This window comes from Zea mays, chromosome 9 (genome assembly GCF_902167145.1).
Source record: "Zea mays cultivar B73 chromosome 9, Zm-B73-REFERENCE-NAM-5.0, whole genome shotgun sequence".
Classification (NCBI taxonomy): domain Eukaryota; kingdom Viridiplantae; phylum Streptophyta; class Magnoliopsida; order Poales; family Poaceae; genus Zea; species Zea mays.
Window position 1 is genome coordinate 48832794 of NC_050104.1, and position 26242 is coordinate 48859035.

Below are 26242 nucleotides of genomic sequence, written 5' to 3' on the forward strand. Positions count from 1 at the left end.
GCGTAGATGGTGTTAGTTTCATGCTCTACTCCGGTCCGAGACAGAGTTTCGGCGTCACCTCCCTGTTGTTCTCCGGACAGTACACTCTCCCTGCCAGGACGTGTATCCGGAGAACAGCGGGGAGGTGCTGCCGAAATTCTATCTTGGATCTGAGTAGAGCATGGAAACTAACTCCATCTACGCAACCGCGGGTGGGTTTAGGACCTATCCTCACCTATTAGAAGGTAGGAACGTAGTGTACATGCATTACATGTCTATATTAAACTATACTCGGTTATATATGTTAGAGGATGGAGGACCGTGAGTGGATGTACACGGGCCGCGTTCGACGTAATGATGTCACCCCAGAATGGATTAGGAAGACCGATGCTTTCGTGGAACGGGCATATGGCGAATCTGCTAAAGGAGCTAGCCTAGTCCCTTGTCCGTGCAGCAAATGTGACAACCGGAAAAGAAAACCAAAGAAGACCATGGTAGAACATATTTGGAAGAATGGATTTACGCCGGACTATACTCGGTGGATCTTCCATGGTGAAGCGCATCGCACGAGAGAGGAGGTGGTGAGACAACGCGTCGAGGATTACGATGCTGATGCCGGGGTAGTGGACATGTTGAACGACTATCACGAGGCACAGTTCGCCGAAGGACGTACGGAGGACGAGCCAGAGGCGACCGCAAAGTCATTCTACGACATGTTTGACGCGGCACAGAAACCCCTTCACGGCAAGACAAAGGTTTCTCAACTGGATGCCATTGGGCGTATAATGGCGTTCAAGTCGCAGTATAGCATGAGTCGAGACGCCTTCGATGGTTTGTTGACAGTTATTGGCAGTCTGCTTCCGGAGGATCACGTTCTGCCAAAGAGCATGTACGAGGCACAGAAACTCCTTCGTGCACTCAAGATGACGTATGAGCAGATACATGCTTGTCCGAAGGGCTACGTCCTATTTAGGAAAGAACACACTGAGGCAAAGTACTGTCCGAGGTGTAAATCGTCTAGGTTCATGGAGGTAGACTCTGGTGATGGACAGAAGAGGCAGCTCGACATCCCCGTGACAATCCTACGCCACCTTCCATTCATACCGAGGATCCAGCGTCTATACATGACAGAGGAATCCGCGAAACAGATGACATGGCACAAAAAAGGCAAACGATACAATCCTGACAAGATGGTTCACGCATCCGATGGTGAAGCATGGACCCACTTTGATGTCATTCACCATGAGAAAGCTAAAGAGGCTCGTAATGTTCGTGTTGCGCTGGCCACAGATGGGTTCAATCCCTATGGAATGACCGCTGCCCCATACACATGTTGGCCTGTGTTCGTTATCCCCATCAATCTCCCCCCCGGCGTATGCTTTCAAAGACAGAACATATTCGTGTCGTTGATAATTCCTGGACACCCGGGGAATAAAATGGGCGTGTACATGGAGCCTTTGATTAATGAATTGGTCCGTGCTTGGGAGGAAGGGGTATGGACGTACGACCGAGCTACGAAGACAAACTTCAAAATGCATGTTTGGTACCAGTACTCCATGCATGACTTTCCGGCGTACGGGCTATTTTGCGCCTGGTGTGTTCACGGTAAGTTCCCATGCCCAGTTTGCAAGGAAGCTCTTAGGTTCATTTGGTTGAAGAAGGGTGGCAAATATTCGTCATTCGATAAACATCGACAATTTCTCCCTCCTGACCATGCATTCCGACTAGACATCAAGAACTTTACGAAAGGTGTCGTGGTGACAGACCGCCCACCTGCAATGATGACTGGTGCCGAAGTTCGCGAACAGATAGATGGTCTCGTGGCCAACCCAGAAGGTGGTTTTGTGGGATATGGTGAGCAACATATGTGGACACATAAGTCGGGATTGACTCGGCTCCCCTATTATGATGACCTGCTCCTTCCACACAACATTGACGTGATGCACACTGAAAAGAATGTCGCCGAGGCACTTTGGGCAACAATTATGGAGATTCCTGATAAGTCAAAGGATAACGTAAAGGCAAGAGTGGATCTGGCAGAGTTATGTGATAGACCAAACCAAGAGATGAAGCCGCCTAGTGGTGGTAAGACATGGAGAAGGCCTAAGGCCGATTTTGTCCTGAGCAGGGCCCAGAGGAAGGAAGTACTAGAGTGGATCAAGATGTTAATGTTCCCTGATGGGTATGCAGCTAACCTTAGTAGGGGGGTGAACTTATCTACTCTGCGAGTCTTAGGGATGAAGAGTCATGACTTCCACATATGGATTGAACGAATTCTTCCGGCGATGGTTCGAGGCTATGTCCCTGAGCATGTCTGGCTAGCGCTTGCTGAGTTGAGCTATTTCTTCCGCCAGCTTTGTGCAAAAGAGTTAGCTCGGACCATGATTGCAGACTTGGAAAGGATGGCACCCGTGTTACTATGTAAGCTGGAGAAGATCTTTCCACCCGGCTTCTTCAATCCGATGCAGCATTTGATTATTCATCTCCCGTATGAGGCACGAATGGGGGGGCCCGTACAGGGACGTTGGTGCTATCCAATCGAGAGATGTCTAAAGACTATCCGAAAGAAATGTAGAAATAAATGCAAAATCGAGGCTTCCATTGCAGAGGCATACATACTGGAGGAGGTGTCAAACTTCACAACAACTTACTATGGTGACAAACTGCCGAGCGTGCATAATCCACCCCCTCGTTACAATGATGGCGACAATGAATCGAATCTCAGCATTTTTCGAGGGCAACTCGGAAGCGCAAGTGGTTCGACCACCAAGACCCTGAGACATGAAGAGTGGCGCCATATCATGCTATATGTATTGACCAACCTTGAAGAGGTGACGCCATACATGGAGCAATTTCTTCATGAATTCTGGCGTCGATCAAGGGACCCAACTCCACATGAATATGATACCCTTCTTCGAAAGGGTGCGGGAAATGGATTGCCCGATTTCATTTCCTGGTTTAAACGTAAGGTACGTGCTTAGTTTGTCATTTGAAGTTGCTCTTACGTGCGAATAATATAACAATCTAGCGTGTTTGAACTTGCAGGGCCAAAGAGAGCCGTCTATGAGTGCCGAGTTGAGACAAGTAGCCAATGGCTTTGCCTATAGGGTCAGGAAATTTTCTGGGTATGACGTCAATGGATACCGTTTTCGCACAACAAGCTACGACCAAAGCCGGCCCAATCGAAAAACCACGTGTTCTGGAGTCTATACGCCCGGGCTTGACGAGGTCGAGTATTATGGAAGAATTGAAGATATATATGAACTCAATTTTTATGGTTCCAAACCTCTTACTCCAGTGATATTCAAATGTCATTGGTTTGACCCTGAAGTTACGAGACGGACACATTCTAATCTTGGGCTAGTCGAAATTCGACAGGATTCCACCTTACCAGGAGACGATGTCTATATTGTGGCCCAACAGGCCACACAAGTGTATTATCTTCCATATGCGTGCCAAACGAAACAACATCTTAAGGGTTGGGATGTTGTGTATAAGGTATCACCGCACGCTAAATTACCTGTTCCAAATGATGAAGATTATAACTTAGACCCGGACACATATGACGGAGAGTTCTTCCAAGAAGATGGGCTCGAAGGGCAATTTGAGATAGACTTAACCGAAGCGATCGGAATGGAAGTAGATATTGAAATGGTTGTTGATGACGAGGATGATGAGGTGCAAAATGAGAATGACTTAGAAATACTTGAAGGCAATGCCAATGAAGAAATTGCGCCTTCAGATGATGTCGACTACGAAATGGTTGATAGTGATGATGACACTTATGATCCGGCTAACCCGGACACATATGAAGATTATTTTTAATCGATGTAATGCTATATTTCATTTATTTTGCATATGTTTCTAAATACATATTTTTTATCTGTGCTTAATTGTTTACTCTTAATTGCAGGTTGTTAGACAAAGATGGTGGGCGGTGGGACGAGGACGAGGAGGGGGAGGGGGAGGAGGAGCACCCGTAGGACGGAGGAGCAGGCGCAGCAGGACGACGCCGTACAGCAGCAGGTGGAGCAGCAAGCCGCTGTCGATGCGGCACAGCAGGACGACGACGATGCGGCGCAGCAGGACGACGACGACGACGCCGCCGCTCAGCAGGACGTCTCAGGTTCTGGCTCCTCAGGTTCGAGGAGTATCTACCTGCGAGGTCCCGCGAGCCTCCCTAAGCGACCCATACTTCGTGACAGACGTCCGCTGATACGACCCGATGGAGAGAGGTAGGTAACTTTAGATATTGTTGCTGCCTTTTCATATTATATGTTCAAATTAATAATAGAAACTAATACTTCATCTTAATCACTTGGACAGGTCTTGGATGGTTTTGGAGACTGCAGGGGGTCACGGCCGCAACCCCAATGGCATCCTGGGCCTTCTATGCCGGGAACACTTCCCTGGACTTGTCGAGTACGCCGGAGTGACGAGCCCAGCATACACCTTCGACCACTACGCCGTCGCCCCCGATGCAGTAGATCGGGACGGCAGACAATTCAACAACAAGGCGGAGCGGGTGAAGCAAGAGCTGTGGGTAAGTCTTCATCGCACTATATTGTTTAATAAGTCGCATTTGTTGCATATTCTTGAAATAATGTATGGATACATCGTCTTTGTGTATGTAGGATTTCTTCAGGTGCGATGCTGGATATGAGGCCAGGGCGGATGTGGTGTCTACGACATGCTGTAAGAAGCTCGTCGTGGACATGCACTACGAGGCGCGCATCCACGCCATCGTCACTTACCACGGCTCCGTCCTTGGGGAGAAGGTGAACAAGAAGGATGCCCGAACCATGTTGTTGACTCCGGACCAGTACTTGCAGGTAAATACAAAACTTTATTATTTGTACTAAATATGCTTCTGATATGCTGTGTACTTATATTTTTTTAGATGATTCCTCATTGGTGCGCCGCGCATCCTGAGTGCTGGGAGCAGATGGTGCAGAGGTGGTGCTCGGCTGAGTGGGATGAGGCGCACAACGCTAGCCGGGAACGGCGTTTGCTGATGCAAGGTCCCTCCCACCATCAAGGCAGCCGCAGCCTGGGCAAATACGCGGAAGCATGGGTACGCGCTCTTTTTTATTTAGGTATATAACTTTCGATTAGACATGATTTCTAACCATCTCGTTGGTTTTCTCGCAGTCGGCGGCACATGGTGGCGCGCCTTGCTCCACGTTCTCGGCATATGCCATGGCCCACAAGGGGAAGGCGACGTCCGACGTCACCTACAACCCGGATGACGGGCCCGAGGCGTACACCAACCCCGCCATCCACAGCCGACTCAGTGAGTACACCGCCATGGCCAAGGAGGTCCATGGGCCAGATTACGATCCGAGGACCGAGGACATCGACGGAGATGTCCTCATGAGGGTCGGAGGAGGCAAGAGGCATGGGCGGTACTGGATTGCCGACGGGGCAATCGACTCGTCCTCCACTCCCACTCTCTCTCAGGTGCGAGCAAGGAGCACGAGCGCGAGCCCAGCCATACGACCTCGGCAGGACACCTCACAGCATCGTATCCAGCAACTCCAGGTTATTCCTTATCTATTCATCGTTCATTGATTTTTATATAGCTTCTCTTTGCATTATCGTAACATTAGGGCAAAATATTACAGACTCAGCTAGATGATGAGAGGAGGCAACGTGAGGAGCTAGAGAAGAGGATGGCGGAGATGTTCGCGTACATGCAGAGCCTTGGCGCCGCACAGGGTCATGCTCCACCACCTCCGTTGTTCCCTGCAGCTGACCCTACAGAGTTCACTACTCCTGTGAGTATCAAAATTTTAGTACTGCATGATATATATTCATATGTTCTCACACATACAATCTCTTCTCTGTGCAGGGTCAATCGGCGGCGTCGAACAACCCTCATGCTTCGTCCAGCCCTTCGCCGAACCAGTCCAGATGCCCACCTCGTTGATGATTTGTTTTGTGATGATCCAGACTTACCTTTATGAGTGTTGGTGATGTTAGTTACACTTTATCTTGTGAGATACTTGGTGATGTTAGTGATGATGCAGACTTGTATCTGTTTTGTGATGATCCTGACTTTAGTGAGACTTGTGATCTGTTTTGTGAGACTTTGTGATATATATGGTGTTGATGATAAATGTGTTCATTCTGTGATGTGCTTGATATATAATGTGATGTGAATGATATATATCTTTTGTTTGTTTGGATGGAACAACAAAAGCAAATAAAAAAGGGACATCCTGGTCACTTTGCCGAGTGTTACACTCGGCAAAGGGTGGCTTTGCCGAGTGCTATGACCATGGCACTCGGCAAAGAAAGGAAACCTGGGAACCGGTAAAGACATCTTTGCCGAGTGCTGACAGTGGCACTCGGCAAAGAAGGAAACCTGGGAACCGGCAAAGACATCTTTGTCGAGTGCTTTTGCCAAGACACTCGGCAAAGATACTGGCAAAGGGGCCCACTGGAGGATTCTTTGCCGAGTGCCAGGCCACCAGACACTCGGCAAAGAAACCTCCTTTGCCGAGTGCCACTAGGGCTCTCGGCACAGGGACTGGCTGTGGGGTCCACTGGACCAGTCTTTGCCGAGTGTCGCCGTAGGCACTCGGCAAAGGATCTGTCACCGTTACTTGGCGCCGTGACGGTGACTTTTCTTTGCCGAGTGCCAATTGGCACTCGGCAAAGACTTTGCCGAGTGCCCGACAAAAAGTACTCGGCAAAGAAGCTGTTGCCGATGTACATTTCGCCGAGCGTTCTTTGCCGAGTGTTACACTCGGCAAAGGCTTTGCCGAGTGTAAAATAGCCTTTGCCGTGTGTTTAGAACACACGGCAAAGGAGCTGATTCCGGTAGTGACACTCATATCTTTACCTTTATTTTAAACTCTACTCTGCAATCTCTATTTTAAATTCTACAATACAAACAGTACACGGTCAAACTCCATTCCAACTCCATTCCGCAATCTTTATTTTAAATTCCATAGTCCAAACAATACAGTTTACGTACAACAGTAGAGTGAAAAAAAAAACTCTACAAACTGTAGAGTGTAAGAACACACACGCTAAGCTATCTCCAGCATTCTTCGTATCACATTTATGTCTTAGCCACTATTTTGAACTCCACACTATAACCTTTACTTTAAACTCCACATTGTAACCAATATATAATACAATTTACGTTGTAAAACACACTCTAAAAACAAAACAGTGCAAAACACAAGTAAATTGGACCATTCAAAACATACTCCGCAAATAGTAAAGTGTATAGTACAAACAATGTTTTGCGCGGCAATTAAAAGGGTGTTTGATTTAAGGAATTATTTCATATAAAATAAGATAGCACATCATAAATTCATGTCTTAAATTTGATGAGATGACCATATTTTTTATGTTTTTATTAACTAATTAAAAAAATAAAGTTGTAACATATAAACTCATTCCATTTCATCCACAAACTAAAAAAAAGTAAGGAGAAAGAAGATAAACTGTTCTTGAACCAAACAACATTCTAAGGTCCGATCGATCACCGCTCACCGGCCGTGTGCGCCACGGTCCTCTCGGGGCCGTGGGCGGCCTTCTCGACCCGCTCGTCGGACTCGATCTGCAGCTTACGGTCCTCCTTGTCCTCCTCGACCTCCCGCTTCTTCAACGGATCTCTCGTCTTGGCCTTCTCAACCTGCGCGCACACAACAGCATCCATCAGACGTCGTACCGTACGCGGACGACCTTCTCGTCAGCGGACGACCTTCTCGTCAGCGGTGGCCTTGGCCTTGGCGACGCCGGCCTTGGCGGACGAAGCGGCGTCCTCGGCCGTGGCTTTAATGGCGGACATGCTCCTGCGCGCGTTCTACGTCCCGGGCCGGCGGGCACTGTATTTGCCTCGCTATAGTTCGTTTGGTCGCTGGGGTCTCTAAACGCTACAGATTGTGCATGGATGCGCGCAAGTAACGTTCACCGAGATAAATGACATAATATGGACAGTGTATCTACTTATCACGAAAGCACACGTAGTAGCCTGCGAGCTACGCGTGTCCAGTTCATATACCACAGCCTGACGCGTGGTGGTACACGTACCTAAGTGCCGACGACGATGCAGGGAGTGTTCTTTGTTTAGAAAGTATTGCTTGAGAAGATCTCTGTATTCCATTAACATCTCTACTAACTATTAAGCGTTTATTGTAGACTGTCCCGCCCCCGCCTCCGCCCGCCCGACCTTAGAAAACCCCGCCGCCGCGATCCTCCCACCGCCGCGATTCTCAAGCACGCAAATCCCTACGCGAATCGCGTCGTGACCGTTTCAACTGCCGTGAGCCGCCCGCCGCATGCCCAGCTGCTACCTCTGCGAAATCCCTCGCTCAGCTGCTACCTCCGCGCACCAGATCCACGCCAACATCCGTGCCTAGATCCAGCGTACAGGATGCCCCCGCCTCCCCTGTCCGCGATCCGCGCGTGCCCTAGCCTAGCTGAGCGCTCCACGAAATCCGCGCCCTCCTCGCAGAGGAGTATGCCCTGATCCGTGGCGTCCGGGGCGACATCCAATTCATCACCGACGAGCTAGCCAGCATGCAGGCCTTCCTCAGCAACCTGAGCAAGTGCGAGGAGGGCCACGACGACCAGACGGAGGACTGGATGAAGCAGATCCGGGACGTCGCATACGACATCGAAGACTGCATCGACGACTTCGTCCACAGCCTCCGTCCAGACCCCAGGGGCAGCGGCTGGGTTACGGCCGTCCGCAAGATTCTCTACGAGATCCGGACGTGGTACCCCCGCCGCAACATCGCCACCCAGATCGTCGATCTGAAGAACCGCGCGCAGCATATCGGCGAGCGCCGAACCAGGTACGGCGTCCGCGACCCGCAGCCTAGGAAGAAGAAGAGCAACTTGGGGCGCTACGGGGTATCTCGCTGCTGAAAATCAGGACGTAACCCGACAACTCGTCCGCGCCCAGCAGCTTGTGGGGGTGAAGGATATGCCGGATCTTAAGAAGTGGATCCATGAAGATGGCAAGAGGGAGAAAACCGGCATGCTGAGCATTGTCGGGTTTGGTGGTGTGGGTAAAACCACCATCGCAATGGATCTCTACCAAAATACGGGCCTGAATTCTAGCGTCGAGCAATGGTTACTATGTCCCAGAACTCAGATCCTGAGGCGGTTGTCAGAATTATACTGAACCAGGTCAAACCATTGTCCAACAACGCCGAGAGGCGAGGCGAAGATAGCTCTGGCGCCATCTCCTTGGGGAAGAAGAATCCAGTCATTGCAACTATATTAAGCCGAATTAGTTTGTCGTTCCCAAATCAAAAGCAAGATAATGGTGGCAGTCGTGACAAGCATGAACAAATAAAAAAGGAGTTGAAGAATTTCCTCGCAGATACAAGCATGGTACTGGTTTTGCAGCCACTGGTCATAAGGCTTCAATAACTGGAGTGCAATATTATGCTGATATTGGTGGGTTTGGTGAGATATCTGGATGTTTGCAGAAAATGAATAGCGCACATCAACTGGTAATTTTGATGGCACCCTATTTATACGTTGCCTAACTCTGAAGTAGCCAGTAATCTCTGTTTAACTTGATCCATTGGGGAAGACTGGACAAGGCATTTCTTCAGCTTTAAACCTCAAGAGATTCCATTTAATTTTCTATGCCCACTTTTTTTCAGATTGGAAGACCTACTGAAGAAGACTTAGGAAGTTGGGGACATCACTGTGACCCATCAACTGTACCTGATACTATACTGCAGTGTTCTGCTGGCGAAGAGGTGACAACCTAAGACCCTCTGTGCATCTGCATCTCATTAGTTTGGTTCATAAATCTAACTCCCTCCATTCCAAACTACAAGTTTTGGAATTTGTATGTAGCATTACATATATTTCACTATGTATTTGGACATGATGTATATCCAGGTGCATAGACAAAGTTATGCACTTAGAAAAGCCAAACCGACTTATAATTTGAAACATAGGGGGTACTTATTTTAGGATTGTAAGTCTCACGTGATGCGCATCGCCGGCGGGGCGTTGTGCCATGACAGAGCTCCAGGGCCTAACCTCATCTCTCCTGCCGCAGGACGGTAAGTGCCTATTCCCTGTTCATTCATCTCTTTCCTTTTCTTTTCTTTTTTCAGACCACTCCATCCGTCGTCCTCCTTCATCTATCCTGCAATTTTGCATTTTTTAGACCCGCTTATTTTGGTCTGGTCTAATTGTGAAAATGGGTGTGTAGGGATTGGAGGGCCAATTTTGTAGATAATCTTGTCAGAACCGCGAGAAGGTCCATTTGTCTTCTCTTTATTATTGTGGTCTTCAGAGGTGGATTTGCTTTTTGCACAAATCAGATATGGACGACAACGACGACAACCTAGATGGCTAGGCATTCATAATTGGGGCTTATATATGACACTGAAATATTGTGCATGGTGGACATATAGTGCAGCACCATATTGGCTATGGGATGATATCAGATGCACGACCCTGTCTAGATGATACAACCACAGCATGAGACACGGCTTCAAGAACCTCCTCCATTGTAATATTTTATCCTGAGCATATTTTTGAATTCTCTCCTAGAGCATCATCAAACATCTTGTAATATTTTATCCTGAGCATGTTTCAGCAATAGCCACCTCATGCTTTTTGATAGTTATAGTAACATGCTTGCCCATTTGCTTGAGCTTTAATTTCTTTGCTGACAACCTTTTGGTTTAGGTGTAGAGCTTTGTTTCATTTGTGCATTGCTGCAACACTTTGTACAATAGTCTGTTTTTTAAATAGTAAATTTACTTGCAGATAAATACTTGTCATCTGATCCAAATAAGCTGAATGATATGAAACAAGATGTTTTCGGTAGCTACAGAAACATCTTTGGTTACTCTAGAAATACTAGGGATGATATGTTGCCACTTTCAAGTACTTCTGAGGAATCTCGCTTTATGAAAATGTTGGAGAACAATTCTAGGAAAACAAGAAATTCTGTCACTACTCTCAAAGAACTTGTAAGTCTAGCTATATTTGTTGATTATTGACTTCATACTCTTTCATGAAGCAGACCTTATGATGTATATAAAAATACACTGCAGTGCACAGTTGAGGGATATAACTTAGTTTTTCAAGCCTGTCCATCTCCAGCAGATGGTTTAGTTGGGAAAGAATCTTATGCTCAGATACAAATTGGTAGGCAAATTCTAGGCAAAGGAGATGCAGGAAGTGGCATATTTGCTGCTAGGGGCGAGACTGAATGAGATGAATCTGCCAATACTTTTGCAACTCCCATTCGGATGACTCCAAAGAATTATCAAGTACTACTTATGCAGGTTGATTTCTATTCTATTTTGTTCAGGCTTCATAGCTGGCAACCCTTCTATGTTGAATTGTTGATATTAGGAGTATATTCACCTTTTCTTCATGTAGTTTAACTTTTTTCATAACGACATTTCCAACTTTTGAATCATATATGCTTTTAGCCAACTCCATTCCACCTCACTTTTATTTATGGAACAAATAGGCGCCGACGAGCTGATGTGGTCGTGGGATCTAACACAGCACGCGGCGGGCGAGTTCTCCTTCGCCATGGTGCAGGCCAACGACATGTTGTAGGACCACAACCAGGTGGAGACGGTTGTTGCCACCACCTTCATCGGTGTCTACGACGGCCTTAGGGGTGTCGAGGCGTGCTGCTTCATCTCTAATCACCTATGTGTACATACTGTCTGTATGTGCCTCTCTTGCTACTCGCTAGCTTGAGAGTTGAATTGTTTGGGTTACTGGTTATTTTTTAGAGCTGCATCCTTGCGCTGTTGCGATTGTCTACACTCTAAAGTAACCACGAGAAATAGGTTTCTTTGTTAAATTGTACCACTATTTTGTGAATAAGATAAAACATCAACTGCTACACGTGGTGGATTCTTGGTTTCTTGTCGAGCAGCTACCAGCTAATAAAGTATTTACTTAGGTGCGTTTTTTGTCATGTTTCAACTCACTGGACTGGTTTTGTTATAGAAAGTGAATTTTATATCCCGATTATTTTTGATTTGCCAATAAGCATGAATGGTTTCGTTTAGTAGACTGCCTGCCAGGAGTTGATTGCAATTTGCAAAAACAAATAATGGTGATGAGTGAAAATTATCATATATTTTGCAGTGATTCAATTTCTCTACTCTTTTTAACTGGGGACTAGAAATGCCCATTTTTTATCCACCTATCCAGAATTCACAAGAAATAGGACATGAGAAACAGTTGAGATGTGCAAGTATCCTCCATGAGAAAAATAAGGAATGCCAAGGACACAACAAGTGGGCAAATGTGCTCTAGAAGATTAATGGAAAATCCAATATTTCATAGGAGGGAACTTTACCTGATATTATTTTATTTTCTTAGCAGTCCAATGATGATGCATTAAGTTCATGGGATATTGAAGCTATGAGACATGCATGTGAAGGTATTGGAGAGGACATAATGTGCATGCTATATCTTTTCTATGCTATATATGGACACCTGTTACATGTGCTAGATGATATCGAGTTTTATGAAAAGCGGGTAGAATGCTTGGTGAGTTAATAATATGAATAGCCTGTTACCGATCTTTTTCTATCTATCCGCTTTGGGCTTTGCCTTACCTCCTTTCTTTCCTGTCGTCTCAAGTCAGTGTCCTTCTTTGCTTTTTTGATCAATTTCACAAGCAATAAGCTCCACTTTCTCATATTTGCTCTTCTGAATCATTTCCAAATATTGGAGCTTCTAGCCCCATTGCAAGTGCAAATCCATTATGTTTTACATTGTAATGGTTCCGTTGCGAAGCACTGGCAATTACCTAGTAAACAATATATACATAGTGAACGGACGGTTTCACGCCCGCACGTCTGTTCGGTTGAAAAGCATGTTTACTTTATGCGTTTACATTATTGCTAATTAGGATTAAGGGAATAGGTAACCGCTAATCTTCTGGAGACTTCTTGTTCTCTCTGGATCTTCTGGAGACTTCTTATCTCTGGATGAGATCACCACCGTCTATTTTCCTTTAACACTCCCCCTTGATCGAATCTATCCTATTACATCATCTAGGAATACAAAACTATTTTAAATCTATCCTATTTAGTGTATTATTATCTTACAAAAACCTTGTGGGAAAAATAGATAATAAGACACCTTTCCTCTGTTGATATTACCTCATTAAAAACTTTATATGGTAAAACCTCTTTAAGGGAAAATCCATAAAAAGAAAAGAGTATAATATAATGTCAACTAGGTTATATTGTGGAGAGTGACACTCCCCCTGATTCCTGCAAATCTTTAAGTCGTTTCATACCTATCCCTTTAACATACTTTGAAAATGTGGAATATGGTAATGACTTTGTAAATAAGTCACCAAGATTATCACATGACTTAGTTTGCAAAATGTTTATTTCCCCATTCTTTTGTAACTCATGAGGATAAAACAATTTTGGAGCAATATGTTTTGTAATATTACTTTTTATATAACCAGTCTCCATCTGAACAACACATGCAGCATTATCTTCATAGATAATGGTTGGTGAGTTAATTGAACCAATGCCACATGACTGCGTTATGTGGTTTATCTTTCTGTGAAGCCAAGTACACTCCTTTGAGGCTTCATATAATGCAATAATTTCAGAATGATTAGTGGAGGTAGCTACCAAAGTTTGTTTGGATGATTTCCAAGAGATAGCAGTTCCACCCTGTAAAAATACAAAACCGGTTTGAGATCTGGCATTATGGGGATCAGATAAATAACCAGCATCAGTATATCCAATTAAAGTAGGGTCTTGACTTCTACTATAGAAAAGACCAAGATCTCTCGTGCCATTAAGATATCTAAAAATATTCTTAATTCCAGTCCAATGACGTTTTGTAGGAGCTGAACTATATCTCGCAAGTAAATTCACTGCAAATGCAATGTCCGGCCGGGAATTATTTGCAAGATACATGAGTGCTCCAATAGCATTGAGATATGGAAATTCAGAACCCAAAATTTCTTCTCCTTCATCCTTTGGTCGAAAAGGATCTTTATTCATATCAAGATACCTTACAACCATATGAGTTTTGATTGGATATGCTTTATTCATATTGAATTTCTCTAATACTTTCTGGATATATGCCGATTGATATATAAAAATTCCTGAAGGTAAATATTCAAGTTGAATACCTAAACAAAATTTGGTTTGACCCCAATCCTTCATCTCAAATTCCGTCTTTAAATGATGACGTGCTTCATTTATATCTTTTTCGCTTCCAATAATATTGAGGTCATCAACATATACTGAAATGATACAAAATCCAGTGGAGGACTTCTTAATGAACACACATGGACAATCATCATTATTAGTGTATCCTTTAATAGAAAGGAAATCACTTAAGCGATTGTACCACATTCGCCCTGATTGTTTTAAGCCATATAGTGACTTTTTCAACTTTACACAATACATGTTACGATTTGCCGATGGATTCGGTATATTTATTCCATCTGGAACTTTCATATAAATTTCTGAATCTAGTGACCCATATAAATATGCGGTTACTACGTCCATCAACTGCAAAGATAGACGATTTTGTACTGCCAGTGAAATTAAGTATCGAAATGTTATGCCACTCATTACTAGAGAGTATGTTTCATTATAATCAATGTCGGGCTTTTGCGTAAAGCCTTGTGCTACTAACCTTGCTTTATATCTCACCACTTCATTGTTTTCGTTTCGCTTACGAACAAAAACCCACTTGTATCCTACTGGGAAGGTGCCTTTAGGTGTTAACTTTACTTCCGAGAATACTTCTCTTTTATAAAGCGAGGTAATCTCTTTTTCAATAGCTTCTTTCCACTGATTCCAGTCCGAGCGTTTTCTACACTCTACCATGGATTTAGGATCTAGATCATTAAGGATGTCAGCAACTTGTTCAGAGAAATAAGAGTCGACTACAGTAGCCTTGCGGTCAAAGGTTTCGCCAGTTTCAATATAATTGGTAGCAAGTTCATCTACCCTTAAGGACACATCAGGATTTCTCGTATCCATGGTCCTCGGGTTTTCCGATATTACTTCTTTGACTATGCGCGCATTCGAAGAGGGTTGTGTATCAATTCCACATTGTGTTTCATCAACTTGATGTTGATGTGCATTTACCGTCTTTCTTTTCTTTAAAGGAAGTGAATCCTTATTGATTGCCTTACTTCTCCCCCTTTTATTAGTAGGATTTTGAGCGGTTTTGTTTGGTACCTCCACTCTTTCAGGCGCGTTCCTAGTAGGAATGAAAGACTTTATTACACCTTTGTAATTAGTGAATGCATCAGGCAGGTTATTTGCAATATTTTGCAAACCAATAATTTTCTGAACTTGGAGTTCATTTTCTTTAGTACGGGGATCTGAGGAGGAGATACTCTTCTCTTCCCAATCAATTTCTCGGCATTCTCCTTTCTGGTACTTGAAATCTCCCCCTAATGTCGGGAAATGTTCCTCATTAAAAATACAATCAGCGAACCGGGCCATAAATAGATCACCTGTTAGGGGTTCTAAATACTTTATTATTGACGGAGATTGGTAACCCACATAAATCCCTAACTTTCTATGGGGGCCATAGAGGTACGCTGTGGTGGTGATATCGGTATATAAACGGCACACCCGAATTTACGCAAATGGGAAATTCTAGGAGGGTCCCCTCGTACTAACTCCAAGGGAGAGGAGTCATGATATGCAGTTGGTCTTAGTTGTAGTAGGTCGGCAGAGTGTAAAACTGCATGACCCCAACATGACGTAGGCAAAGAGCAATTCATTAGTAATGGACGTGCAACGAGCTTTATTCTTTTGATTAAAGATTCAGCCAAACCATTTTGAGTGTGGACATATGGGACTGAGTGCTGAACCTGAATTCCTAAAGCCATACAATAATCATTAAAGGCATGGGAGGAAAATTCAGCAGCATTGTCCATTCGGATCGAATGGATCCGATGTTCAGGATAATGTGCCTTTAGCTTTATAATTTGTGACATTATTTTAGCAAAAGCATGGTTTCTAGTAGACAGTAAACACACATGTGACCATCTTGTAGATGCATCGATTAAAACCATAAAATATTTGAACGGTCCAGAAGATGGCTCAATTGGGCCACAAATATCGCCTTGAATTCTTTCAAGAAATCTAAGTGGTTCCGCTCGGATTTTAAGAGGTGAAGGTCTTAAAATCAATTTCCCTGTAGCACATGTAGTGCATATATAATATGAAGATTTGGGAAATTTTGCTTCAGTCAAATCATGACCAATAGAATTGGTGATAATTTTTCTCATCATCCCGATACCTGGGTGCCGTAGTCGATCATGCCAAATTTGAAATGCATCGACATTCTAAAAAATTACCTTGTATGTAACATGTTCAATGGGCTTGATGTATGTATAATATAATCCGGATTCTAGAGTTGGAATTTCTTCACATATCTGTTTGTCATATTCAGTAGGTTTGGTAAGAAGTAGATATTCTTCTTTATTTTCTTCATATGTTTCCACATGGATCCCATTCTTACGAATATCTCTATAACTTAATAAGGTATGAGTTGAATCGGGATATAATAAAGCATTCTCGATCACAATTTGAGTACCCATTGGGAGAGTGATAATGACTCTACCAGAACCAACTATCAATGCATCTCTTCCTGCAATTGTTAAAACATTTCCTTCCCTTTTCTTTAAAGTCTGGAAATATTTTATCTCAGTTAATATAGAGTTTGTGGTACAGCTATCCACAAGGCATAATTCCTCCTCCAATGAACCATTTCCGGTAGACATCTATATTAATAACAAGAATTAGGTGATTAATTCTTTATTTTATTAAATATTTATTTATACATACATATGGTATCTGATGTCAATATTACAATAATAATATTATGGTTTATATGAGTTTTGTACTATCAATAGTACAACTCTTATGTAATAACTATCTTCAAATCCTAAGCAAACTCTATATAATATGACATTTAACTATAAATTATATTACAACTCTTAAATGATATGGGTATCAAATTTCAGAAGTAGATATCTAAACTAGATCTCCACATATGTCGCCCGAGTTGTATTCAATCATCATGTCGTCCATCTGCTGAGCGGATGCCTTGTTGTTGGAACAACCAATCTCCTTATCTTTCTCAGTAGCTTGATTGAAGTGGGCTTCATATCTTGATCTTTTGTTGCCATCTCGGATTGACTTTAAATAAAGGTCTACCAAATGCCTGGGAGTACGACAAGTGGCTGCGAAATGTGTGATGCAATCACATTTGTGACAGAGACGTGGTTTATCATTCGCAATTTTTTCATTTCCACGAGCCCTCTTGTTTTCTTTGTGCCTAAGGTTCTTTTTGAAATTTCGACCACGTCGATTAGGAGGAATTTTTGGATTTTCAAGTGGAGATCCATTAAATTTCCTTTTACTCATAGCTTTATTCTGTGCATGGTGAACCTCGGGTAGAGGTGCAGCACCAACAGGACGTAAATGATGATTCTTCATTAGCAATTCATCATTCTTTTCGGCTTGAATTAGCGAGTGAATAAGTTGAGAGTAAACTTGGTGGTTCTCTTACGATATTGATTACACAATACCCTGTCTGACGGGTGCATAGTAGACAAAGTTTTCTGTATCTTTTCTGCATCTGTTGGTTCTTTTTCACAAAATTTCAACCTTGTGCATATGTTATGAACTGTATGATTGTAATCAGTTATAGATTTAAAATCTTGTAAGCGTAGGTGATTCCACTCATGTTGTGCTTCAGGACATATAATTTCCTTTTGCTGTTCATAACGTTCTTGTAGTGCGACCCATAGGTTTCGAGGATTTTCTTCCAAAAGATATTCTTTCTTGAGATCTTTATGGATGGAAGTCCTTAACAAGAGTAATGCAGTGTACTTCGCAATATCAGTTATATTTGGATTGTTTGCGTCAGGTGCATTAATGGTATGTAAAATCCCTCTAGATGCAAAACCAATTTTGATATCTGATGCCCATGCAAGATAATTGCTACCATCGATAGCAAGTTCCTCAAATTCCTTTATTCCTTGCATTTTTCCTACAAGGTATAACCATCGATTTATTATATTACCTATGTGGTAAATGTAAAACCTTAATGGTCGTGTTGTAAAAATAAAATATTGTCGATCCTATAAAATTCTTTGAATTTCTAGATATTCGAAGTTGTAATAATCTCCAAATTATGTGTTGTCACAAATTATTAAAATTAATAATAATAATAATAATAATAAGGTAATCTCCAGTAATGGAGTAGACCAAGTATCTAGAGTATTATTTTATGAGAAGAACATGTATAGATAATCATCATATTAAGACATGATGTAGATCTCTTAGTGATAGGCAATTAAAATTGCTGCTAAAAAGGCATGGTCTATAGGCTGAAATATTCCTTTTTTTTAATAAGACGCAGCCAATGCCCTAGTCTCTATCACCTTATGTTGATTCTCAAAATAATTTTAGATATATTTAATTGATGATACATGTGTTATATAAGTTTTGCAAATATATGTAAATGTATATTGCTTTTAACCCTAAGAACAGATCGAATATTTATTGATTGTGTGGGTTAAATCTGTAGTGCAGTGTCATTTTTTTATGTGAAAAATATTCACAAGAGACAAGAATGTACACAAACACATATATACATTCACATATTTACGGTTACATTGTACAACAGGGACATAATATTTAAACACATATGTCTAATACTATAGTTAAAATATAAAAGAAAGTGCTGGAATATATAAACTAATATAAACTAGCACATGTAGCGTGCGTGGGCTTAGGCTTATGGCAGCCTGTTCTCAGTGATATAACAGGTGTCCAGTCAGGCTATTATACTATGTTATTGCCCATCCAAAACCCTATCGCACATTGGACTCTCCACCAGCCGCCACCAACAGTTGCATCTGCCGCTCCATGTGCTCATCCGCCGCTGTTACTTCCTTGCTAGTGCCGCGAGAACCAGCAGCCATGGCCACTGTCCTCCCCTTCTTCCTTGTTGTTTAAGAGATTGAGTCTGCCTTCTCCTCGTCCGAGGAGAACCATCCTCTGCTGCTGCCGTTGGGGAGGTCGGCCTCATTCTTGACGGGGCGCAGACCTGGGCGGCGCGCGGCCGCTACTCCGGCATGGCGTCGTGGCGGAAGAAGCGCGGGGGACGGCATCGGGAGCGCGGAAGGTGGGGGGAAATTGACAACGGCATTGGAGAAGAACGGCGGGCAGCCCGTCCGAGCCGCCATGGTTGGTCGCCGGCCAAATCCGGGCGGCGCAGGCGTAGGTGGCCTCCACCGAGGCCTCTCCTCTGCTGCCTGGGTTGGCGTCGGCAGGACGGTGGAGGTGGCAGAGATGATTGTGGTGTCGAGGATTCCGGCGTCGCGCAGCACACACTGCCCGTATCCATGGACCGGGCAGTAGCCTGGTGGGTACGGGTTGGAGGTCGGCGTCGCCTCGACTGGAGTCGAAGACGGAGGAACAACCGCCACCGCTGGCGCGCGTGCGTGGCGCGGCATCGATCCACGGCGCGGCGGTTCACGGCGAGCGGTTCTGCGAAGTGTGGGAAGCCACACGCCGGTGAAATCGTCGGCGCTCATCTGCATGATGGCACTCTGGATGGCGAAGCCGATACGGTCGTCGTCGAGAACTCCCAGGTGACATGCCCGGATGAACTCGCGGATGACGGCTCGCCGGAGTTTCTTCACAAGTCGGCAAAGAGTAAGCATCGGCATTTTTGTTTACCTTCTTTGTCTTTCTCGCCGGATTTCTGACTGGCTTTTCTCCTTCCCTGATGTCGACGGCGGTGGTTCACGGCGAGTCCTTCTCTGGTTTCTTGGATGTCGACGGTGGTGGTTCACGGCGAGTCCTTCTCTGGTTTTTGGATGTCGACGGTGGCCTCTCTCGACAGTTAGAGACGGGTGCTAATAACGTGTTTAGAAAGTATTGCTTGAGAATGAATCTCTGATCTCTGTATTCCATTAACATAAACAATATATACATAGTGAACGGACGGCTTCACGCCCGCACGTCCGTTCAGTTGAAAAGCACGTTTACTTTATGTGTTTACATTATTGCTAATCTATACTACTTATTAAGGCAGTAAAGGTAGCCTGTCGTTCTGTCGTTCTGCCATTCTACGATCTCAACCATCCGTTCTACCATTCTGTAATCCCAGCCGTCCGATCCTACGTTTCAGTCTCGCTCCCCGATCCCGCACACCGGTCCCGCTCCTAGATCGCGCCCTGAAACCCTCTCGCCTCGCCTGGAAACCGTCGCCCCCGACCTCCCCTCTCCTCCCCCGATTCCGGCTGCCGCCCCAGGCTCGCCCGCCCCGAAATCCTCCACCGCGCCGCGCCGAAAACCTCGCCCACCGCCACCACGCCGCGCACGCCCCAGTCTTCGTCGCCCTAACCGCGCCCTTCCAACGATGAGGTCGCTACCGAAGCGCCGCGCATCCTCCTTGCATCTTCGTCGCCCCTGCGCCACACCAAAATCCTCCCCCACCGTGCCCTTCCATCGACGACCATGGCGGACTACCCACGCGTCGTGCGCGCCCCGCTCTTCGTGCCTGTCCTCTGGGGCCAGTGCGCTCCCCTCCTCCTCACCAGACTCTGCCGCCGCAGGTCTGGTTGCCCACCTCAACTCCGAGGAATGAGGACTCCACCACGCTCGCTCCGGAGACACCACCTTCATGTCCTCCGCTCACCGTGCCTGTCCTCGGATCCGCGACTGCCGCCCCGCTCCCCCCAATTACCAGCCGACGCAGCTTACTCCTCTGTTGCCCGTGGCTGGTGCGGGGGTTTGATTCCCGGCGTTTCCTTGTGAATTCGGGGTGATTTTGGGGCCCTGGATGGCAATGATTTGAGTGGATTCAAGAGGAACAAGTGAAGGTGAAGTCCTGATCTGGACCCCCACCGTGGTATGTGCCATGAGGAAGTTGTTCTTCTCCGAGTCGGCCTACAAGGAGACCAAGCTCCACACCACGCCCCACTCATGGCTGCCCCTCGAGAGGAAGGCGCCACCGAGCTCAACCAGGAGAGCCGATGGCCGGTGAGACACACAACGCTAGCCGTTTTCAGAACCCGGTCAGATGAGTGACTGCTGCTGTTACAGGTGTGGTCTTCTCTACTCCTGTACCGGTAGATCCTCGACGAGATCGAGGCCAACGACTACGACAACTTCACCCGGAGGGCCTACGTTCCTAAGACGAAGAAGCTGATGGCGCTGCCCAAGGCGTACCTGAGATCACTGGTGGTGCCCTCCTCCTCTTCTCAGGCTGAGAGCCGGAGACGCTATTCCACCCTAACATAGACCGGTCTCTCTCTCACTGTCGGTACATAGCAGAAGCAATGAATGATCGATATGATGTACAAATTTCTGGCCAAGCTGTTTGGAGGATCCTCTAGCCTGTGTGGGAGAAGCTCTCCAAGTTCTCTGGCCATGCTGCTGGCGGCTTCTCCATGTAAGCTCTTAGTCCTTCACTTGGTTCTGGCTTGATATGTCAACATATGCTCATTCGTTTATGCTTCAATTGTGTCACACAAGACTTAGTCTTTTAGGCACTGGTGTTGATTTGGCTGTGCAAAGTTGGCTGATTGAGATGTTCATCCTGTTTTGTCTGTGTCGCAGAGAGTCCTTGATGAAGATGTCGGAGCCGGCTGTGCTTTCGCACTTCAAGCCCGCGGACTATGTCAGCATACTGGCTCAGATACACAAGGAGCTGGAGTGCCGCCCTCCTGACGACAAGGCCTCCCTGTACCTCCTATAGTTCTAGGTCTTCTGTGGCCTCGGCGAGGCCAAGCTGTTCGGAGGATCCTCCAGCATGTGTAGGAGAATGTGAGCACCATACACGAGAAGCTCATCTTCGGGGCATGGCTCAAGTATGAGAAAAAAGAGGAGGAGTCCATCTCCGACCTGTTCAGCTTGTGCATCACTCCACAAACCAAACACATCAAAAGTGCTTGCAGGAGTTCAGGCTGCTGGATTTCGTGAGGGGATTTTAACCTCAAAATACCTGTCTGGACAATTTTTGCTCAATTTTTTGTTGCTACTTTTTTGTTCAATGCACAGAACATTTGTTAATTTCTATTTGTCCTCTCTGATTATAAAACAAAAATTATCATTTACACTTATTCATTGATCTTCATTAAGCAATGCACTAATAAAGGTTCATCATTGCAGAAGCTGAGGATGAGATCAAACGGCTAAATGGAGAGGCAGAAAAGCGCATATTGATTTTTGATCCTTTAGACGAACCCATTAGACAGCCTGATTTGCGTGGGTATGCTGCTTATCTCTTTCTATATTCTGTGAGTGAACAATTAGGTATTATTGCTTAGGAAGGAGGACTATTTACAAGATAGTCTGAGAAAATCATAGGTTGCTTGGATTCTCTGTTTGCTTGTGTCATGCGACATGTCTGTTTGGATGTATTTGCACCCACGTGGTTTATTCCTCGTGTTATTGCTACTGGTTGAGGCAGACAAAGTGAAACATTAGACTTGCTTTTTCTGTACTTAACATTCTCTCAACCTACCTGCAATGTGCTCAAAAGAATCCATGATAAAATATGACCTGATCCATGATTACTCCTGTTAATGGACAGGAGAAAATCATTTTGCGGTTTCAAAGTAACTGAGGATGCTACTACTCAAGATCCCATTGAGATACTGGCTTCCCAAACAGCAACTATGACATGATCTCAGTTCTCACATGATGTTATGCATGTTGTTGCTGAAAAAATGAACAGTTTGTTCCTTCACGATCTGGTGAAGCTATTTCAGATGTTTCAGGAAAAGAAGGTTAAACAACATTTGTTTAAATTAGTTTGCCATTATCTATACTTTTTAAATTTGCATAAAAACAGTGTAATTGATCTTCCATGATGTCCATATATATATATAAAGCTTACAATTCTCATAGTTGAACATTATGGTTTATATGTGCAGGACAACACTACAAAACATGGCCACAATGGATCCAAACATGTAGGCTCGATCAGTGCAAGAAAGCCTGCACTCAGCCTTGAGATACATCAGACTGCCACCAAAAACGGTTAGTGTAGCTTGTCAATTCAATCTTAAATTAATTCAAAGAATCAGAGATCACACTTGGTTTCTTGATTCCAAAAGGACTGAAAAAAGTTTTTTACAACTAGACTTCTTGATTTCTTGATTCCAAAAAAACTCTAGAATTTGCAGAACATATAGCTACGATAGGATTAATCTATTTTTTTTTAAAATACATGTATGCCACTTCATAACTTCAGTCAATAGTTGTTTGCATTTTCCAGTTAGATGCTGCTAAGTGATACTTAGGACGGGAAACAAAATGTTGGCTAATTTAGTAGTTGGATAAAAGGTTATTGATCGATTGAGGAGTAACAAAGCATGCAAATCAATAGTGAAGTATATCTGTCGAGCACTGATCACTAAAGTCCAGAGAACTGAATCTTTTCAAACTCATCTGGCTGGTTTGTTTTAGACAAGAGAGATGAGAGTTCCTAGGCACATAGGAACCTTCACTTTCAAGCCTTATCTATACTACTTATTGGATATGCTTAACAAGGACATCAATTCCTTCTCCATGAGAGTCAGGTCTGTGTCTGTTGCTTGATCTCCTATAATTTTTTGGATTCCGACAGTATACAGTTAATCAACTATCTCAACAGATTTGGTATAGTTACCAGTGGATAATTTGCCTTATAATTTAGCGGATCTGTGTGGTGCTAGAATTATTTTTGCAGCATTTACTTTTAATAGATTGATGCTCCTAGATCAATGACCATGCGGGTGTTCCTCCTGCACTGAATAAGGAAGAATTTTGGTGATGGTGTTCCTCCTGCACTGAATATTGGGCTCCCATCGAGCAACCAACAGAAAGAAAATTTTATGATAATTAGCGGTACTGTCGGAATCCACTGGTAATTGTACCAAATCTCCAGTACCGCTATTACTCTGTTTTTTGGATTCCGACAGCATACAGTTAATCATCTCAACAGATTTGGCACAGTTACCAGTGGACAATGTGCCTTATAATTTAGCGGATCTGTGTGGTGCTAGAATTATTTTTGCAGCATTTACTTTTAAGTTCATACTTTGTTCTGTTTGCCAGAGTAATATATGAGTCAGTAACTTGACTTCATTTGAATCATGCGGCTTTTTAGGTTTCAGTCTAACTAAATATCTAAGTTTGCAACTGCACCTTTTGTTTCATGTCTTCTTTGGGGTGGCCTGGTGGAGTGGGTTGGAGCTAGAGAGTCCCTGATTTTTAGTGCATTTTGTCGTAGTGCACCGGTTTCTAATTTGATGTTGTGATTTCCAAGTTATGCTTCAGAATGTTCGTAATACTAACAAGCCGATGGATACATTTGTTAAAAAGGTTACTGAGGTACCAGATCTTGTACAGAAGTCCATGAATCATCAATTTGGTTTCCTAAATATTTTCTTTCTTTCTTGCAGCTGAACCGCAAGATGAACGAGGTAGACGAGGAGTCCAAGCAGGTCTCGTATCCCGTCATCAGGGATGACAACGGCAACGACAAGCTCGATTGCCCGGCGCTTGGCAAGCAGTTCGCAGCTGAGGAGATTTCCGCACAGGTTTAACACTAACTTAGAATGTATCTCCAGTACCGCTATTACTCTGGTTTTTTGGATTCCGACAGTATACAGTTAATCAACTATCTCAACAGATTTGGTATAGTTACCAGTGGATAATTTGCCTTATAATTTAGCGGATCTGTGTGGTGCTAGAATTATTTTTGCAGCATTTACTTTTAATAGATCGATGCTCCTAGATCAATGACCATGCGGGTGTTCCTCCTGCACTGAATAAGAAAGAATTTTGGTGATGGTGTTCCTCCTGACTGAATATTGGGCTCCCATCGAGCAACCAACAGAAAGAAAATTTTATGATAATTAGCGGTACTGTCGGAATCCACTGGTAATTGTACCAAATCTCCAGTACCGCTATTACTCTGTTTTTTGGATTCCGACAGCATACAATTAATCAGGTATCTCAACAGATTTGGTACAGTTACCAGTGGACAATGTGCCTTATAATTTAGAGGATCTGTGTGGTGCTAGAATTATTTTTGCAGCATTTACTTTTAAGTTCATACTTTGTTCTGTTTGCCAGAGTAATATATGAGTCAGTAACTTGACTTCATTTGAATCATGCGGCTTCTTAGGTTTCAGTCTAACTAAATATCTAAGTTTGCAACCGCACCTTTTGTTTCATGTCTTCTTTGGGGTGGCACGGTGGAGTGGGTTGGAGCTAGAGAGTCCCTGATTTTTAGTGCATTTTGTCGTAGTGCACCGGTTTCTAATTTGATGTTGTGATTTCCAAGTTATGCTTCAGAATGTTCGTAATACTAACATGCCGATGGATACATTTGTTAAAAAGGTTACTGAGGTACCAGATCTTGTACAGAAGTCCATGAATCATCAATTTGGTTTCCTAAATATTTTCTTTCTTTCTTGCAGCTGAACCTGTATCTTGTCCTGCTTCCACTTGATGGTCAAAGTGTGCCTAAACTGGAAAAGCCCTACCACAGTTGCCTGCCAACACTATCTATTCGACATCTCTGCCAGGTTGGTTCCATAATCTTGTTGTTGGCCTTGATAAATTTAGCTTACCAGATGAATAAACAAAGGTTGTGTGCCCCTGCATCTTTCCAGTTTGTTGCTCTCCAGTTATCTCGGCAACCCAAAGAAGTCGAGATATATATCAGGAAAAGCAAGGATGCATGCTTGTCAGCCAATTACACTCGTAAATACGAGACAAAGCCAGAACAACCTAATGGTTTAGAGAGACTGTGGGAAGAGAATTCTCTTTCGGATCTCTACCCTTCCCTCGCCACCTGTCAAAGGACATCTGGTATTCTCACTCTCCAAATGACTGCCCAAGCACTCCTATTTATTTCATCGTTTCTTCTTTTCTAAAGCTGTTGCATTGTTTTCTATTTTTTGACCAAGCAAAGGTTTTTTTACCTGCTAGAGGAACTAGGTGTGATCTCACTGACATGAGCTATGAAGAGACATTTCAGCTCTGAACATCTCCTTTTTCCCTTTATTTCAAAATATGTGAATGTGATAGACTTCTTTTATACATACATACATTCAGTGTTGACTAGCAGAATTTTGTGGGAAGGTGGTTATAATTTTTTGCAAATTCTTAGATCCTCAATTACTCATTCTTTGTAAATTCACACGATGAAACTGTGTATTATGTAGTGTTCCTTGCACAATCTAGCAGACCCGGACGCCAGTGGGGAG

At 44.1% G+C, this 26242-nt stretch overlaps 2 protein-coding genes across 3 annotated transcripts; one reads left to right on the plus strand and one right to left on the minus strand.

Annotated features, from left to right (window-relative positions):
- Nucleotides 1-6894: 6894 nt before the first annotated feature.
- LOC103638344 (protein LE25) lies at nucleotides 6895-7928 on the minus strand. Its single transcript, XM_008661280.4, has 2 exons — nucleotides 7700-7928; nucleotides 6895-7630 (listed from the first exon to the last, which is right to left on the minus strand). Exons 1-2 carry the CDS (start codon nucleotides 7784-7786, stop codon nucleotides 7478-7480), a joined length of 240 nt encoding a protein of 79 aa, XP_008659502.1. The 5' UTR covers nucleotides 7787-7928; the 3' UTR covers nucleotides 6895-7477.
- A 1690-nt stretch (nucleotides 7929-9618) lies between these two features.
- Nucleotides 9619-11904, plus strand: LOC109942457 (uncharacterized). 2 transcript variants are annotated; one of them, XR_002265318.2, is made up of 4 exons: nucleotides 9619-10028; nucleotides 10181-10483; nucleotides 10744-10949; nucleotides 11034-11904. XR_002265318.2 is itself a non-coding variant. In XM_035962537.1 (3 exons), the coding sequence occupies exons 1-3, from the start codon at nucleotides 10453-10455 to the stop codon at nucleotides 11193-11195; spliced, it is 399 nt and encodes a 132-aa protein (XP_035818430.1). In that variant the 5' UTR covers nucleotides 9619-10452; the 3' UTR covers nucleotides 11196-11904. The 2 variants fall into 2 exon arrangements, 1 of the variants encoding a protein (XP_035818430.1); XM_035962537.1 differs by having other exon boundaries at nucleotides 9619-10483.
- The last annotated feature ends 14338 nt before the right edge of the window (nucleotides 11905-26242 follow it).